This window comes from Danio rerio, chromosome 5 (genome assembly GCF_052040795.2).
Source record: "Danio rerio strain M-AB ecotype USA chromosome 5, GRCz13ab, whole genome shotgun sequence".
Taxonomy (NCBI): Eukaryota; Metazoa; Chordata; class Actinopteri; order Cypriniformes; family Danionidae; genus Danio; species Danio rerio.
The window spans coordinates 72,004,588-72,021,263 of NC_141025.1; the positions used below are offsets into that span (position 1 = coordinate 72,004,588).

General features: G+C 34.7%; 1 protein-coding gene across 5 annotated transcripts in view; it reads left to right on the forward strand.

The window, feature by feature from the left end:
* The window catches only part of olfm1a (olfactomedin 1a), a 45,481-nt gene that overhangs the window by 16,384 nt on the left and 12,421 nt on the right, over positions 1-16,676 (forward strand). For 2 of the 5 annotated variants that reach the window (XM_087251656.1, NM_001327879.1), the window contains 2 exon segments: positions 3,637-3,792; positions 8,763-8,982. In XM_087251656.1, coding sequence (XP_087107782.1) covers positions 3,637-3,792; positions 8,763-8,982 — 376 coding nt within the window. 5 annotated transcript variants of the gene reach the window in all.

A 16,676-nucleotide genomic window follows, 5' to 3' on the forward strand; every position in this document is an offset into this window, starting at 1 on the left:
TATCATCTCAGAAATTATGTTCAGTGATGTTCACTGCTCAAGGGAAAACGAAAATTCACCTAAAATGAAAATTTCCTCACATTTACTCACACTCAGATGGTCTGAAACTTGTATAAGTTTCTTTTTTCTATTGAACACAAAACTAAATTTTCTGAAGAATGCTAGGGAGAAAGCAACCAATCGCCCACACGGTAAATGTTTTAATAAATGTTTTGATTTGGGTTTTTAATATATGTGACATATATAAAATTGGCCGTTTTCCTATATTATATGTACATATACAGTTGAAGTCAGAATTATTAGCCCCCCTGAATTTTTGTTTAAAGAAGAGAAGATTTTTCAGCACATTTCTAAACAGTTTTAATAACTCATTTCTAATAACTGATTTATTTTATCTTTGCCATGATGACAGTAAATAATATTTGACTAGATATTTTTTAAGACACTTCTATACAGCTTAAAGTGACATTTAAAGGCTTAACTAGGTTAATTAGGTTAACTAGGCAGGTTAGGGTAATTAGGAAAGTTATTGATAATGATGGTTTGCTCTGTAGAATATTGAAAAAATATAGCTTTAAGGGGCTAATAAGTTTGTCCCTTAAATGGTTTTTAAAAAATTTAAAAGTGCTTTTATTCTAGCCGAAATAAAACAAATAACTTTCTCCAGAAGAAAAAATATTATCAGATATACTGTGAAAGTTTCCTTGCTCTGTTAAACATCATTTGGGAAATATTTAAAAAGAAAAACCATTTCAAAGGGGGGCTAATAATTCTAACTTTAACTATAAATACACCACATTTTTGTTTTTTTCCATTTCCGCACATCCAAAGTTGGAAAAAAAATCATTTTATGGAAGTTATGGCTGCTGCTTTACAAATCAAATCAAATCACTTTTATTGTCACATCATCAGCAGCACGTGTGCTATGATGAGTGAAAAGCTTAGGTGCGGGCTCCAGACAGTTCAAAATACAGAGTGCAAATACAACAACAGTGCAAAATACAGACAATGCAAATACAATGACAGTGCAAAATACAGACAACGCAAATACAATGACAGTGCAAAATACAGACAGCGCAAATACAATGACTGTGCAAAATACAGACAATGCAAATACAATGACAGTGCAAAATACAGACAATGCAAATACAATGACTGTGCAAAATACAGACAACGCAAATACAATGACAGTGCAAAATACAGACAATGCAAATACAATGACAGTGCAAAATACAGACAATGCAAATACAATGACTGTGCAAAATACAGACAATGCAAATACAATGACAGTGCAAAATACAGACAACGCAAATACAATGACAGTGCAAAATACAGACAGCGCAAATACAATGACTGTGCAAAATACAGACAATGCAAATACAATGACAGTGCAAAATACAGACAATGCAAATACAATGACTGTGCAAAATACAGACAATGCTAATACAATGACAGTGCAAAACACAGACAATGCAAATAGAATGACTGTGCAAAATACAGACAATGCAAATACAATGACAGTGCAAAATACAGACAATGCAAATACAATGACAGTGCAAAATACAGACAGCGCAAATACAATGACAGTGCAAAATACAGACAATGCAAATACAATGACAGTGCAAAATACAGACAGCTCAAATACAATGACAGTGCAAAATAAAGACAGCGCAAATACAATGACAGTGCAAAATACAGACAGCGCAAATACAATGACAGTGCAAAATACAGACAATGCAAATAGAATGACTGTGCAAAATACAGACAATGCAAATACAATGACAGTGCAAAATACAGACAATGCAAATACAATGACAGTGCAAAATACAGACAGCGCAAATACAATGACAGTGCAAAATACAGACAATGCAAATACAATGACAGTGCAAAATACAGACAGCTCAAATACAATGACAGTGCAAAATAAAGACAGCGCAAATACAATGACAGTGCAAAATACAGACAGCGCAAATACAATGACAGTGCAAAATACAATGACAGTGCAAAATACAGACAGAGCAAATACAATGACAGTGCAAAATACAGACAGCGCAAATACAATGACAGTGCAAAATACACATACAGACAATGCAAATACAATGACAGTGCAAAATACAGACAATGCAAATACAATGACAGTGCAAAATACACATACAGACAATGCAAATACAATGACAGTGCAAAATACAGACAATGCAAATACAATGACTGTGCAAAATACAGACAATGCAAATACAATGACAGTGCAAAATACAGACAGCGCAAATACAATGACAGTGCAAAATACACATACAGACAATGCAAATACAATGACAGTGCAAAATACAGACAATGCAAATACAATGACAGTGCAAAATACACATACAGACAATGCAAATACAATGACTGTGCAAAATACACATACAGACAATGCAAATACAATGACAGTGCAAAATACACATACAGACAATGCAAATACAATGACAGTGCAAAATACTGACTGTGCCAAATACAGACAATGCAAATACAACAACAGTGCAAAATACAACAGCACACTCCCCAAAAAAAAAAAAAAAGAAACAGGACAATGTAAGATTGACAGCGATATGTACAATGAATAGCTGTCCACATAGTTGTAGCAGTATGGATTTACACAGTATGGATTGTTTAAAGTGCAGTGCATGCTACATATTGAATTAATTTGATTTGATTTCATTTCATTCCTACAACTTTTGTGTTCAAAGGAAGAAAGAAATTCAGGTTTAAATCAATTGGAGAGTGAGTAAATGAACTGAATTTTTATTTTGGGTGAACTGAGATATTTACTCTATCTGTATAGTTGAATTTGACATAATTTGAATATAAGTGATCGCCTAAACATGAGATATGATGAAAACTTCATACCTTGTTTTAATTTAAAGTCAGTTGAAAAAATCACAGAATCACAGAAGTATGAAGTCAACTAAAGTCAGTATTTGTTTAGTTTGGTTTGGAAATTTGGTAAGTTTCTGTGGGTGCTGCCAGACTGTTTGTTGGGACATCTGTGCTCTGTCATGTCTTCTGTTAATGTTCTGTTTACATTATTTGTAATATAAAATCATTGCAGTGCAATTTATATGCAAATCTAGAATAAATTAGGAGAAATTGGCTGGACAGTCGGTGCACCTCTACGTGTTAGGTAAGGTTTTCACCCGTCACATGGCTTAGAGTAGGCCCACAAAATCAGTGCTCTCAGAAATCCACAGATTTCCTCAGATTTTTAACCCATCATTGAATCTCTTTATTTCTTCTGTACATGTGTGTGAATTTATATTTACTCAGTTTTTAAATTAATTTTATTATTATATTATTGACTAATATGTTTATATTATACACTTACAATACAGTTTGTAAGGTAATATTTTCTGCCTTTTAGTAGATATATTAAACAAGAGACTTGCTTCGTTAACCAAATAAGCGTATTCAATTGGATTTGCATTGTAAAAATTAAATAAAATCTAAAAAATATATAATTTTTTAGTTACAATACTCCCCAATTAATTCCAGTTTCTACAGATTTTTTACAAAATTCTCAGCAGAAATAGCAAAAAATGTCTGCAGATTCTGTCTGGCCCTACTTGTGACTCCTCTCATGTTCTCTTTCTCTCTGTCTCTAAGGTCCAGAATATGACTCAGTCCATCCAGAATCTTGACCAGAGGACCCAGAAAGACCTGCAGTATGTGCAAAGAATGGAGGTGCAGCTCAGAGGACTGGAAACCAAGTTCAAACAGGTGGAAGAAAGCCACAAGCAGAATATCGCCAAGCAATATAAGGTGCGTACTACTTATTTTTCATTTTGATTATCACATTGTCATTGCCATATATTTCATTTGTGACCACATAAACAGTTTTTTTTTCTTATTTAAAGGCACAGTTCGCCCAAAAGTAAATTCTTTTTCTGCCTAAACATATTTGAGTTTCTTTATTCTGCTGAACACAAAGGAAGATATTTTAAAGAATGCTGGAAACTGGTAGCCATTGACATCCAATAGTAGATTTTAATTCCTCATATGGATGTCAGTGGCTACCCGTTTCCAACATTCTTGAGGATATCTTCCTTTGTGTTCAACAGAAGAAAGAAACTCAGACAATAGTGTAAACGGTCACCATCATTTCATTCAAAACCCATAAAACATATGTGTTCCTCATTAGATCATTAGAAATCTTAATACTTTCAGTGGAGAGACATAAATTAATGATTTAATCATAACAACACTTCATTAAAAAAAAAAAAAAAGTGAATTCCCTAGAGTTAAACATTTAAGTTTGACTAAAGTTTGACTAAGGTAGTTGGGTTAAAAATACCCCAACATATAACCCAACTAATTAAGTAACAACTTAAGTTATTGTAGCACCTTCCCAACTATGGCTTATTTTAACTCATATGCTCATATATTTTAACCCAATGCATTGGGTTATTTTGATTAAATGTAAATAAAAAAACTATCTCTTAGCTCTTTGGTGATGATGCTAATGGTCTAATCCGATTCAGTGAACTATGCTAAGCTAAGCTAATGAAATCAAAAATGGTAAAACTCAACTGTTGACTCTAGGGGAGATCTCCAAAAATAAAAGTGGAGTGTTCCTTTAAAAATATCTTCATCAGTGTTGAATGGAGATGAACAAATGATAAAAATTATGGGTGTGGATGAACATGCGGACGAGTTTCATTTTGGGGTGAACTAAACCCTTTAACTAGTCGGCAATTTCATTTTCTGCACATCTGTGCGCTCAGAATACACGTTATGAGTGATTTTCTCATCCTAAGTGGACGCCACAGGCATTTTCCCTACAAGAAGTGAATTACAAAATGTGATTCATTTTGGCGCCGTAGCTGCTTCTCCATCTTAGGCATTGTTAGCTGCGTGACATCAATTGCATCTGCATGCTAATGAGACTGGTGCTATTTTTTTCTAAACAGAGGCACGGCGATTTCTGCACATTGCAATTTGTAGCATGTATCGAGCTCCGGGAGTGCCACAGATTTTATAGATCAATCTAGCACAATCTGTTAGCTCCTTCCACATCACTGTGCCCTTCAAAGTCTTTTAAACAAAATAAGCATGTTGAACATTTAGATCTAATGAAACTGAATATTGTGGTCAAGAAAGCGCAGGCAGGTCAGCACAGGCTGCATCCTCTTGTTCATTTAAACTACTCAAAACAATTTATGACTTGACCTTTAAACATTTATTACATGAAGGCATCAGATATTTGGATGCAATCGCTGGAAAAGGTCAACATATACAACATCACATGATCTTTAAATCAGAGTGCTTTTCATTTTCAGAAGTTCAGGTATATGCCGGGAATATACAAACATGGCATTTCTGTCCAAGCTGGAGAATATTTATGATGAGTTTGAAAAATGGAGGCCAAAAAGGCATTTTTCTTTTTTTTAATACAAGAGTGTTTATACACTTAATGATGCCAGTGCTATTTAGATATGATATTAGCGACCTTTGGATAAATCGAGGGCAGTAAGAGTATTTAAAAGACAATTATAGTCTTGTTCAGTAAAAACTGTAAAATAATGAAAAATTTTACTTTAAAGAAATGCATTTATATACATTTTTTTAATAATTTCACTGTGAAAATAACAATATTTTAGTGTAATTGATCAACTTTTAGTAACCAGTTATGTTCATCCAAATAAAAGTGTGGCCACCAAACAAAAGTTGGAATAGAAACATAATAATTTTAAATTTAAAGGAGGTTTAGAAAAATGTTTATTATATAAATAAATATTTTAATATTAATAATGATATAATATATTGCAGTTGAAGTCAGAATTACTACCCCCCCCCCTGTTTTTCCGTCCCATTTTGTGTTTAACGAAAAAAAAATTTTCAACACATTTCTAAACATAATAATCTATTTTATCATTTCTATACTTTAGATTTATTTTATCTTTGCCATGATGACAGTAAATAATATTTTACTATATATTTTTTAAAAACACTTCTATACAGCTTAAAGTGACATTTAAAGGCTTAACTAGGTTAATTAGGGTAACTAGGCAGGTTAAGGTAATTAATAATATAATGTATAATGATGGTTTTATCTGTAGACGATTGAGAAAAAAATATAGCATACAGGGGCAAATAATTTTGACCATAAAATGTTTTTTTTTTTTAAATAATAACTGCTTTTATTCTAGCCAAAATTAAACAAAAAACTATTATTTAAAATTAAACTTTCTTTAAAAAATAAAAAATATTATCAGACATACTGTAAAAATTCCCTTGCTCTGTTAAACATCATTTGGGAAATATTTAAAAAAAGAAAAAAATTGTAAGGGGGGTTAACAATTCTTACTTCAACTGTATGTATGTATATATACAGTTAAACAGCTGAGCAAGCATCTTATATATATATATATATATATATATATATATATATATATATATATATAGAGAGAGCGAGAGAGAGAGAGAGAGAGAGAGAGAGAGAGAGAGAGAGAGAGAGAGAGAAATTATATATATTTTTTTAACTTCACAGTGAAAATTGGCAATATTTTATTGCATTTAAACCATTTAAACTCAAAAGAAGTTTCAATATTTTTTATTAATTGATTAATAACATTATTCAGAAGACTCAAAGCACTCGTTAAATAATTACTTTATATAGCTTTATTTTACATTCTTAGGAGATGCAAAACACAGTTGTTTCTGTTTTTTTTGCAACTCATTTGAATTTAAATGTATTAAATAAAAAATGTATTCAAATTTTGAAAAAAAAAATGTTCAACGAGGTAATTTTCACTGTTTATCTGATAGTATTCTTTCTTCTGGAGAAAGTCTTATTTGTTTTATTTTGGCTAGAATAAAAGTAGTTTTTAATTTAAATTAAATTTATTAAAATTAATTAATTTAAAAGCATATTAAGGTCAAAATTTTTAGCCCCTTTAAGCTATGATTTTTTGATAGCCTACCATCATTATACAATGACTTGTCTGATTATCCTAACCTGACCCCTGAAATGGGAAAAAAAAATTATATATATATATATATATATATATATATATATATATATATATATATATATATATATATATATATATATATATATATATATATATATATATATATATACTGTACATTCACTACCGGTCAAAAGTTTTGGGTCAGTGGGATTCATTTATTTAATCACAAATACAGTACAAATAGTGAAACGTTATTGCATTATAAAAAAAAAGCTGTTCAAAAGTAGTTTATAATTTAATTTAATCATTTATTCCAGTGATTTTAATGATGAATTTTCAGCTTCATTACTAGGGTCTTCAGAGTCATACGATCCTTCAGAAATCACTCTAATATTAATTATTATTGTTATTATTATTCACATTATTATTATTAATGATAATAGTAATAAAACCAATAATGACTGGAGTAATAATATCATTTGAAGCTACATACAATACGTAATAAATATATATTAAATAAATAAGGATTTTACAATTTAACTTTTTTAACATTTAATGAATCCAGCTGAATTGATCAACTAGATGATTTTATTTAAATTATTGAATTAAATTAATAATAAATAAATAAAAAACTGACCCCAAACTTTTGACTGGTAGTTTGTTCTCTTTATTAAAGTTTTATATAATTCTTTTCCCTAACATATTTATTTGTGTCTGCTAATTTTTGCACCATGATCTAAAGTTACTTCGTTTGGTTAGTTCTAGTCATGACTTTGGTACTGAAGATACTGTATATATACACAGATACACAGATACACATAGAGACCTGTAAGGTATGTGCTTATTTCTACTGACCACTGTTTACTTACTTTATAAAAATAAACTCTCCTGAACTCTCTCAAGGCAGGCGTTGCTGATTTGCAACAGTTAAAAGCATAGATTTTGCCTGTTTCTAAAATTTAATTTGAGCCTAAAAGGGTTAAACACAAACTTACAATGATTTTGGAAGGATTGCTTGAAACAGGAGAAATTCTGCATTCAATTTGTGCTAGCATTTCTTAGTTCCACTGTATTTTTAATTAAATAAATGCCAACTTGTAAAGAACATGAGTAATACATTTAATAACAATAACTAAACCTGGTGTATAAACCTAAATAGAAACCATCAAACAACTTCATTCACTCATCTGTGTGTATATTCATCCTATCAAGTTACAATTACTGTACATTTAAATCATCAAGTGTGTTGTATAATTTCAGCTGTATCTGTGAAGATGTGTGTTTTAGAAAGGCTAGCGAGTTAGCTATTCAACCCAATTTCATTTTCTTGCTTGCAGGGCTAACTTTATGCATTAAATCAAAGCTGCAGAGACTGAAGAACAAGTTCAATCCCAGTGTAATCTCCAACTGGTCAACTGATCGCATCATTCAGTTTATTTTAAACGCACCTTGCCAAGTCTTTTTTGTGCATGCCACTATTTGCAGACTACCGTTGAGTAGATCCTCTAATGTTATGACATGTCTTTACTAACTCCAATTTGTTAATGCACATTTGGATATTTGGAAACGAGCGAAACTATTGTTGTATGTGAAGCATGTAAGACTTGCATTTTAAGCATTGAAACAAAAAATAAAGAGAGTTTTTTCACATTTTGCTGGTGTACTGAGAACTTGTTTTACGCCTCTACATCTATCCCACTTGTATAATATATATATATATGTATCGTGATAGAGTAGACGAGTGAGGGCAAGACAGGGTGTTTGGACGCGATCGTTTGCACGCATGCCTACTGAACCAAGCCTATTTTAACCTTTCAGGCCATAAAAGCGAAAATGGAGGAACTTAGGCCAATGATACCAGTGTTGGAGGAATACAAGGCCGATGCAAAATTGGTAATGCAGTTTAAAGAGGAGGTCAAGAATCTGACGTCAGTGCTAAGTGAGCTGCAGGAGGAGATCGGGGCCTTTGACTACGAGGAGCTCCACAACAGGGTGTCTAATCTTGAGGAGAGGCTTCGTGCGTGCATGCAAAAATTAGGTAGGATGAGTTTCAGCACAAACACAAGCAACCTTTACGCTTCATTTCTAAAACATACAGTATGGGTTGTTGACATGATGTTGCAGTTCAAGGGATTGCAAAACTGCTAGCCTGACATCTCGGGCAGTGTTGGATAAGTTGCTTTTAAAAAGTATTAGATTACTAATTACTGACTACTACTTGAAACTTGTAATCTGATTACATTACCAAGTACTTCATGTAAAAAGTAATCAGATTACTAAGTACTTTACTTTGAAGTTACTTTAAAAACAGGGGCGGGCGTGGACTAAAAATCAGCACTGGCACTGTACCCACACCAGCCCACATTACCACACTGACTCAGCCCCACCCACGGACACGCACATTAACTACTTATATTGGTGTACAGATGGTCAAAATAATATAAGCAGTACCATATGTAATAGATATTTAAACTGTTAATGTATGTGACTGGAACAAAACCAACCCATTTATAACAAATATACATACAGTCATTTCATTAATTCATTTTCTTTTCAACTTAGTCCCTTTATTAATTTGGGATCGCCACAGCGGAATGAACCGCCAACTATCCCAGCATATGTTTTACGTAGCGGATGCCCTCCAAGCTGCAACCCATCACTGGGAAACCCCTATACACACACATTCTCATACATGCACTACGGACAATTAGGCCAACCCAATTCACCTATAGCACATGTGTTTGGACTTGGGGGGAAACCAGGAGGAAACCCACGCGAACATGCACACTCCACACTGAAACACCAACTGACCCAGCCAAGGCTTGAACCATCAACCTTCTTGCTGTGAGGCGACAGTGCTACCCACTGTGCTGCCCCCTTTCGAGACTATTTCAGTTAATTTTATGCATTTGGCAGCGTCTGATTTTAGAGCAATGTTTTGCTTTCTCTGAGCTTTTTGGCACGCTTTTCCTTTTTTTCAGTCCATCTCTGACAATCAGCTTGTTGTTTGTTTGACATTCCTGCCAGATTTTGATTACATCCGTGTAACCTCTAATTGGGTCGGCCCATCTTGAAACCAGCCAGCCATTATCGATTGGGCCAATGCTTAACATTTATTATTATTACTATTATCATCATCCCAATATTCACATCTTGCAAGGGATAAAAGCTGCCTGCATGTAAAAACAATACATATACATTTTTTTTTAAATTATTTAAAAAAAGCATACCGGCCCAAATTTTTAAAAAGGTCCAGCCCTTCTGGCATGTGCTAGAATTGCCAGATGGCCAGTCCGCCCATGTTTAAAAACATATAAATTATACCGATAAAATAATACAAAATATACTACAGCTCATTCAGTAATTTAATATTCAATGGTCGAGTTAAAAGCAGTCGAAAATTCTTTAAAGACTGGACATAGATTGCATTTCATTTTAGTTTTTACGCTCAATGAAATCTAAGTAATGTATTTCCTCTTGAAGAAGCAAACTCCCTTGACAGCAACCAATTTCAGCTCGCGTTCTCCTGCAATTTAAAAGCACCTGCTTGTTAACTGACATTGCAGCGGAAATTTTCTTCTTAAAACTATATTTGTAACGTAAGTAACGCAATTACTTTGACTTTAGCAACTGAAATCAAATTAAACAAATTTAAAATGTAATTCGTTACATTACTGCGTTCCCCAAAAATGTGATTAGAATACAGTAACATGTTATTATGGAATGCGTTACACCGGGCTACCAAAAGTTTATCCACCTGGTGGCCATCTCAGTGGACGGAAAAATATAGAGTATTTCAGTGCTTTTGCATTCTTTAATAGATTACGCATGTTGTATGTCATTTGCTTGCATTGAGGATCCACAAAAATAACAACACAAGTTGTTAAAAATAATAATAAAACAATTAAAGCGAGAGCTGGTTTTCACATTATTTGTGTGTAGCCTACAATAAATGCCATCATATATATTTTTTTAAAATTTAGCAAATGTATGTATTTCTTTTTATTTAGTAAATAATGGTATTTGGGCCACTTAAATTTAATTTGGGCTACCAAAAACCTGCCCAAAAGCCTACCAGGGATTTAAAAAATTTTCCTTGATGACCAAAATTCAATGTCTAGTCAACGTCTAAGGACAATGTTATTTTAAAGAGCCCATATTATGGGTTTTTGAAAATTCCCCTCCATGTAGTGTGTAACACAGCTCTAAGTGAAGTGAAGTATCCAGCTAAGGCTTAAATCTGTAAGAGTACAGTGTTTAAAACGGTTGATTCATCTATAAAAGAGTCGACTCATAGTGCTTCAAACAAGTCGCCTTGATACCGATTCATTAGGTGTTTCGCCATGACGTACGAACGAAACCAAGTTATTCACGTGCACGCGCAAACCCGGGAGATTTCAAACCTGAGGCCCCGCCCTCTGACGCAGAAACCCAGACACACACACACACCCACAAACACACGCACACAAACATGCCGGTCGATTGAAGTCACACTGTCACACTAAATTTCCGAATCAATCGCGGGAGCGGTCGGTAACAGGTTTAATTTGGGACGGGAGCGGGCTGTCTAGCAATATCGTGGATATTGCTATGCGAATGAGACAGAGCTTTGCCTGCCTGTGTGTCTGCTTGGCGCTTGTGTGTATGTGTTAGTGCGCGCGTATGAGAGAGAGAGAGAGAGAGAGAGAGCGAGAGAGCGAGCTCTGTCTGGCTGTCTCTGGACTGTTTTGCTGGGTGATTTTCGGTTATGTTCTCCCCCGCTCTTTAGCGGGATCGGGCGCGGCGGGCAGAAAACGGGGCGGTTCGGGCACCGGGACAAGAAATTCTAAATATAAGCCGGGAGCGGTCGGGTTCAGGCTAAAACCTGGCGGGTGCGGGCGGAAGCGGGAGCGTTGTCGTCCAGAGGTGTGTGTTTGTGTGTGTGTGTGGCAGCTAAAATCCACGCCTACACTATGGAGCGCGTATGAACTGTGATTACTTTCATATTGCTGATTAGCTATTGGGCATTTCATTCTCTGACTAAAGGCAGTCGACCAATCGTGACAGACTGTCATCGGTCCAATCAGCGCAGATTAGCTTCGCGCTAAGGAGGGGTTTGGGAACAAATGAATCACTGGACGATTCATACAGGAGTCGCTGGGATAATTAGGTAAAAATAAATGCAGATTATAAGACCATGAAAGTGTTTTTTGACTTTGCATGCATATTAGACTGTTGTTGGAGACCCTTACAAGCAAGATATGACCCTATTTCATGTATAATATGGGCTCTTTAATGTCCTAGAACGACGTCAAATGACGTTGAAATTTTGTTGATTTTAGGTTGTGTTGGAAAGTGACCAAAATCCAACGTTAAGCCAACATCTTAAACGTCATATTGACATTAAATACTGACATTTATTAATCTTGTTGGGCAACCAAAACCCAATGTCTGATAGACATTATAGTGGTAATGTCCACACAACGTCAAGCTGTAACATCATTGGACGTTGACATTTGATAGATTTTAGGTTGTGTTGGAAAGTGACCCAAAATCCAGGGTCGAGTCAACATCTTAAACCACGGGTGTCCAAACTCGGTCCTGGAGGGCCGGTGTCCTGCAGAGTTTAGCTCCAACATTCTTCAACACACCTGCCTGTAAGTTTCTGGTATACGTAGAAAGAACTTGATTAGCTGGTTCAGGTTTGATTAGGGTTGGAACTAAAATATGCAGGACACCGGCCCTCCAGGACTGAGTTTAGACACCCCTGTCTTAAACCAATGTCATATTGATGTCAAATACTGACATGTATTCGTAGACTTCATAGTGGTAACGTCCACACAATGTCAAGCTGTATAACATCATTAAACATTGATGTTTGGTTGATTTAAGGTTGTGTTGGAAAGTGACCCAAAATCTAACATCATATTGATTTCAAATACTGACATTTATTTGTCAGGTATGGCAACCAAAATCCAGTGTCTGATAGACGTCATAGTGGTAACTTTACACAATGTCAAGTTGTAACATCATTAGATGTTAATATTTGGTTGATTTTAGATTGTGTAGGAAAGTGACACAAAATCCAAAGTCGAGCCAACATCTTAAACCAACGTCATATTGGCATCAATTACTGACATTTAGTCATCAGATACGGCAACCAATTCAAGTTGTGATAGACGTCATAGTGGTAACATGGTTGGACATTGCACATTGACGTCAAATGTTGTGAATGAAAATAAGGGTGTTTATATTGAATTATTAACCAATCTATTGACATTTAATAGCCTCTTTCACACTGTAATATCTGTAGATATGTGTAAAATTACCAGAATACCGTTACTAGCATTTTTAAAAATGGGCTGTTAACACATGATCTCTTTCATAAAAGTTATCATTAATTTTCCTGGAAAAGTCTGTGTGAACTACAGTTGTCATTTTATGCTCTAAAAATGTCACTTTAATTAAATTTTTGTCAGCAATGTCTTTTTTTTTGTCATCAGTTGTTTGCAGAACAAAATAAAAATGACAAAAATGCAGAGAAACCGAAGAATTTCCAAAAGATCTTTAAATTTTATTTTATTTTATTTTTTTTTAGTTTTTTCCAAAAGTCATTCTTGGAACCAGAGATCCTAATCAAAAGGATAGTTTGCACAAAAAAAAATTTATTTACTTTCTGTTTACCCTCCCTCTAAACCTTTATGAGTTGCTTTCTGTATTCATTTAATTTTCCTTCAGCTTAGTCCCTTATTTAGACCCCTTATCTAGGGGTCGCCACAGCAGAATAAACCCATGCGGACACAGGTTTGCTTTCTTCAGTCGAACACTAAAGAAGACATTTTGAATAATGCTCAAAATCCATTGACTGAAAAACAAACACTACAGAAGTCAATAGATACAGGTTTCCAACATTCTTCAAAATATATTCTCTATTGTTCGACAGTAGACAGAAAGTCAAATAGGTTTGATACAAGTAAAGGGCAAGTAAATGATGACAAAATTTTTGTCAGTTTTGGCTAAACTATCCCTTTAAGAACTATTATGTTAGGCAGCACAGTGGCTCAGCTCACACTGCCTCACAGCAAGAAGGATGCTGGTACAAGTCCTGGCTGGGTCAGTTGGCATTTCTGTGTTGAGTTTGCATGTTCTCCCCGTGTTCATGTGGGTTTCCTCCAGGTGTTCCGGATTGCCCCACAGTCCAAAACCATGCGCTATAGGTGAATTGAATAAACTAAATTGGGTAGTGTATGTGTGTGCATGTGAGAGTGTATGGGTGTTTTCCAGTACTGGGTTGCAGCTGAAAAGGCATCTGCTGTGTCAAACATATGCTGGATAAATTGACAGTTTATTCCACTGTGGCGCCCACTGATGAATAAAGAGACTAAGCCAAAGGAAAATGAACAAATGAATTAATCCAGTCACACTTTCGATTTTCTATAATTAAGCACACACACAAACACACGTGCGAGCGCACAAAAAGTGTTTACTTCAGTATTTACTTGAAAATGCAATTAGAAACGTCAGTCCTGACAGTAAAACACAATCAGCATCTTTTATTACTGTGCCGCTCGGAGGCATTAGCATGGCGAGTTTTAACAACACTAGATATACAGCACTCCTGTCATTTCCCCTGTTTGAAATGCTGCGTCTCAGCATAGCTAATCTCGACACAGATTCAGACGTAGCCTTATTGTGAAGCGAGGAACGGATCTCATATGGATGTTGGACACAGACGTGACTAATGAGAAGCTGCTGTGCTTTTCTCTCCATAACAAATACCTGCGGGTCCACCTGAGCCACGGCATGAATTCATAGCGACATAACAGGTAAATAAAAAAAATCAGCATGACAGGACGCACACGCAGTCTCCGATTTATAGGCAAATCCTTAGTTTAAAAAAGCGAAATACGCCAGAAATCATAATAAGCGTTCATACAGTGGAATATAGGTCAGCAGCTCTGTGTAACAATGCTCTTCTTCTTCTTTTTTGTAGCGTTTTATTTTAGATTCAGACGAATAACAGATTTAGTACTCATGCATAATGCAACACAGTCTTACTTTGATTGATTAAAGGAGGACAGCGGGCTGGATTTTTTTTTCTTTTTTGGTGCTTAACAATAAAAAGAGCAGCAATCTTAAGTTTTTCACTTGAGCCTAGAGCTACACGCAGTGATAACGAAAGCCATCCAAATATGATCATGGGATTGTATTGAAAGATTACAGCTCCCAGTACGGTAATCTCCTGGCTGCATGAATGTCTAATGCTGCGTTATGCAAGGGGGTTAAATCAGTGGACGAAGGGGAGGGGGGACAAAACAAAAACAAACAAACAAAAAAACTATGATTATTTGTTCACCAGTGTAAATATAGATAATGCTTTACATCACCTGACAAAAGTCTTGTCATCACTCCCAGTTGTTTAAGCTTCTTAACTTCTAGTTGATCATTTGGAAAAGTGGCAGAAGGTCGATTTTTCTGATGTTGAACTGCATCCCAATCATCACAAATACTGCAGAAGACCTATTGGAACCCAATATTCTCACAGAAATCAGTCAAGTTTGGTGAAGGAAAAATCATGGTTTGGGGTTACATTCAGTATGGGGGCATGCAAGAGATCTACAGAGTGGATGGCAACATCAACAGCTTGAGGTATCGAGACATTTGTGCTGCCCATTACATTATAAACCACAGGAGAGGGCAAATTCTTCAGCAGGATAGCGCTCCTTCTCATACTTCAGCCTCCACATCAAAGTTCCTGAAAGCAAAGAAGGTCAAGGTGTTCCAGGATTGGCCAGCCCAGTCACCAGACATGAACATTATTGAGCATGTCGGGGGTAAGATGGAGGAGGCATTGAGGATGAATTCCAAAGAATCTTGATGAACTCCTGCAAGAACACTTCCTTTGCCATTCCAGATGACTTCAACAATAAGGTATTGGAGTCACTGAAGAGATGTATGGATGCAGTCCTCTAATCTCATGGGAATTATACACAATATTAATTCTTTTTTCACTGCACAATGACTTTACATTCTAATCTATATTGTACATCATTTCTGTTAAGTGACAAGACTTGTCTAAGCAAAGTCAGACTTTACTGTCCTAATTAAATAATTCTAAATCAACTAAAAGTCAAGATGTTATTTGTTGTTTCTAAAACTTGGATAGGCAACAAGATTTTTCTCACTATTAAATACTTGCCAAAATGCATTGACCTAAATACAGTGTCTTACTGTATATAATAATAATAATTATATATAATGTAAAATAATAGCTTATCATTTATTTTTTTTTAAATAATTGATATAAATAACAGCTGTTAACATTAGAAATACAACCACCCATTTTTTCCCCTAAAATTAATCTATTTTTAATTATTAGCAAAGTGTCTTTAACCACTTAAGTCCCAAGGTGTTTTTTACATGCATTTTTTGTCTCTTTGCTATTTGAGCTTATTGGAACCTAATTAGAATAAAACCTAAGTATCATCTTTTGATATGATGTACTATTAGATAACAAAATTATGCTCATATATGTGAACTCTTGGTTCGAATTTACATAAAATACTTTTTCTGACGGTTTAGTATTGCATATTTAACAGAATTTTTTTGAATAATTTTTGACTATCAGAGAGTAAAAACAATTTTTCCCTACTATGGACAGTTAAAAATAGTGTTTGGGATATTCCATATGCTGCAAAACAGTTGTAGGATGACACTGTATTTCTCTAACTAAATGTAAAACATTCAAAGTAT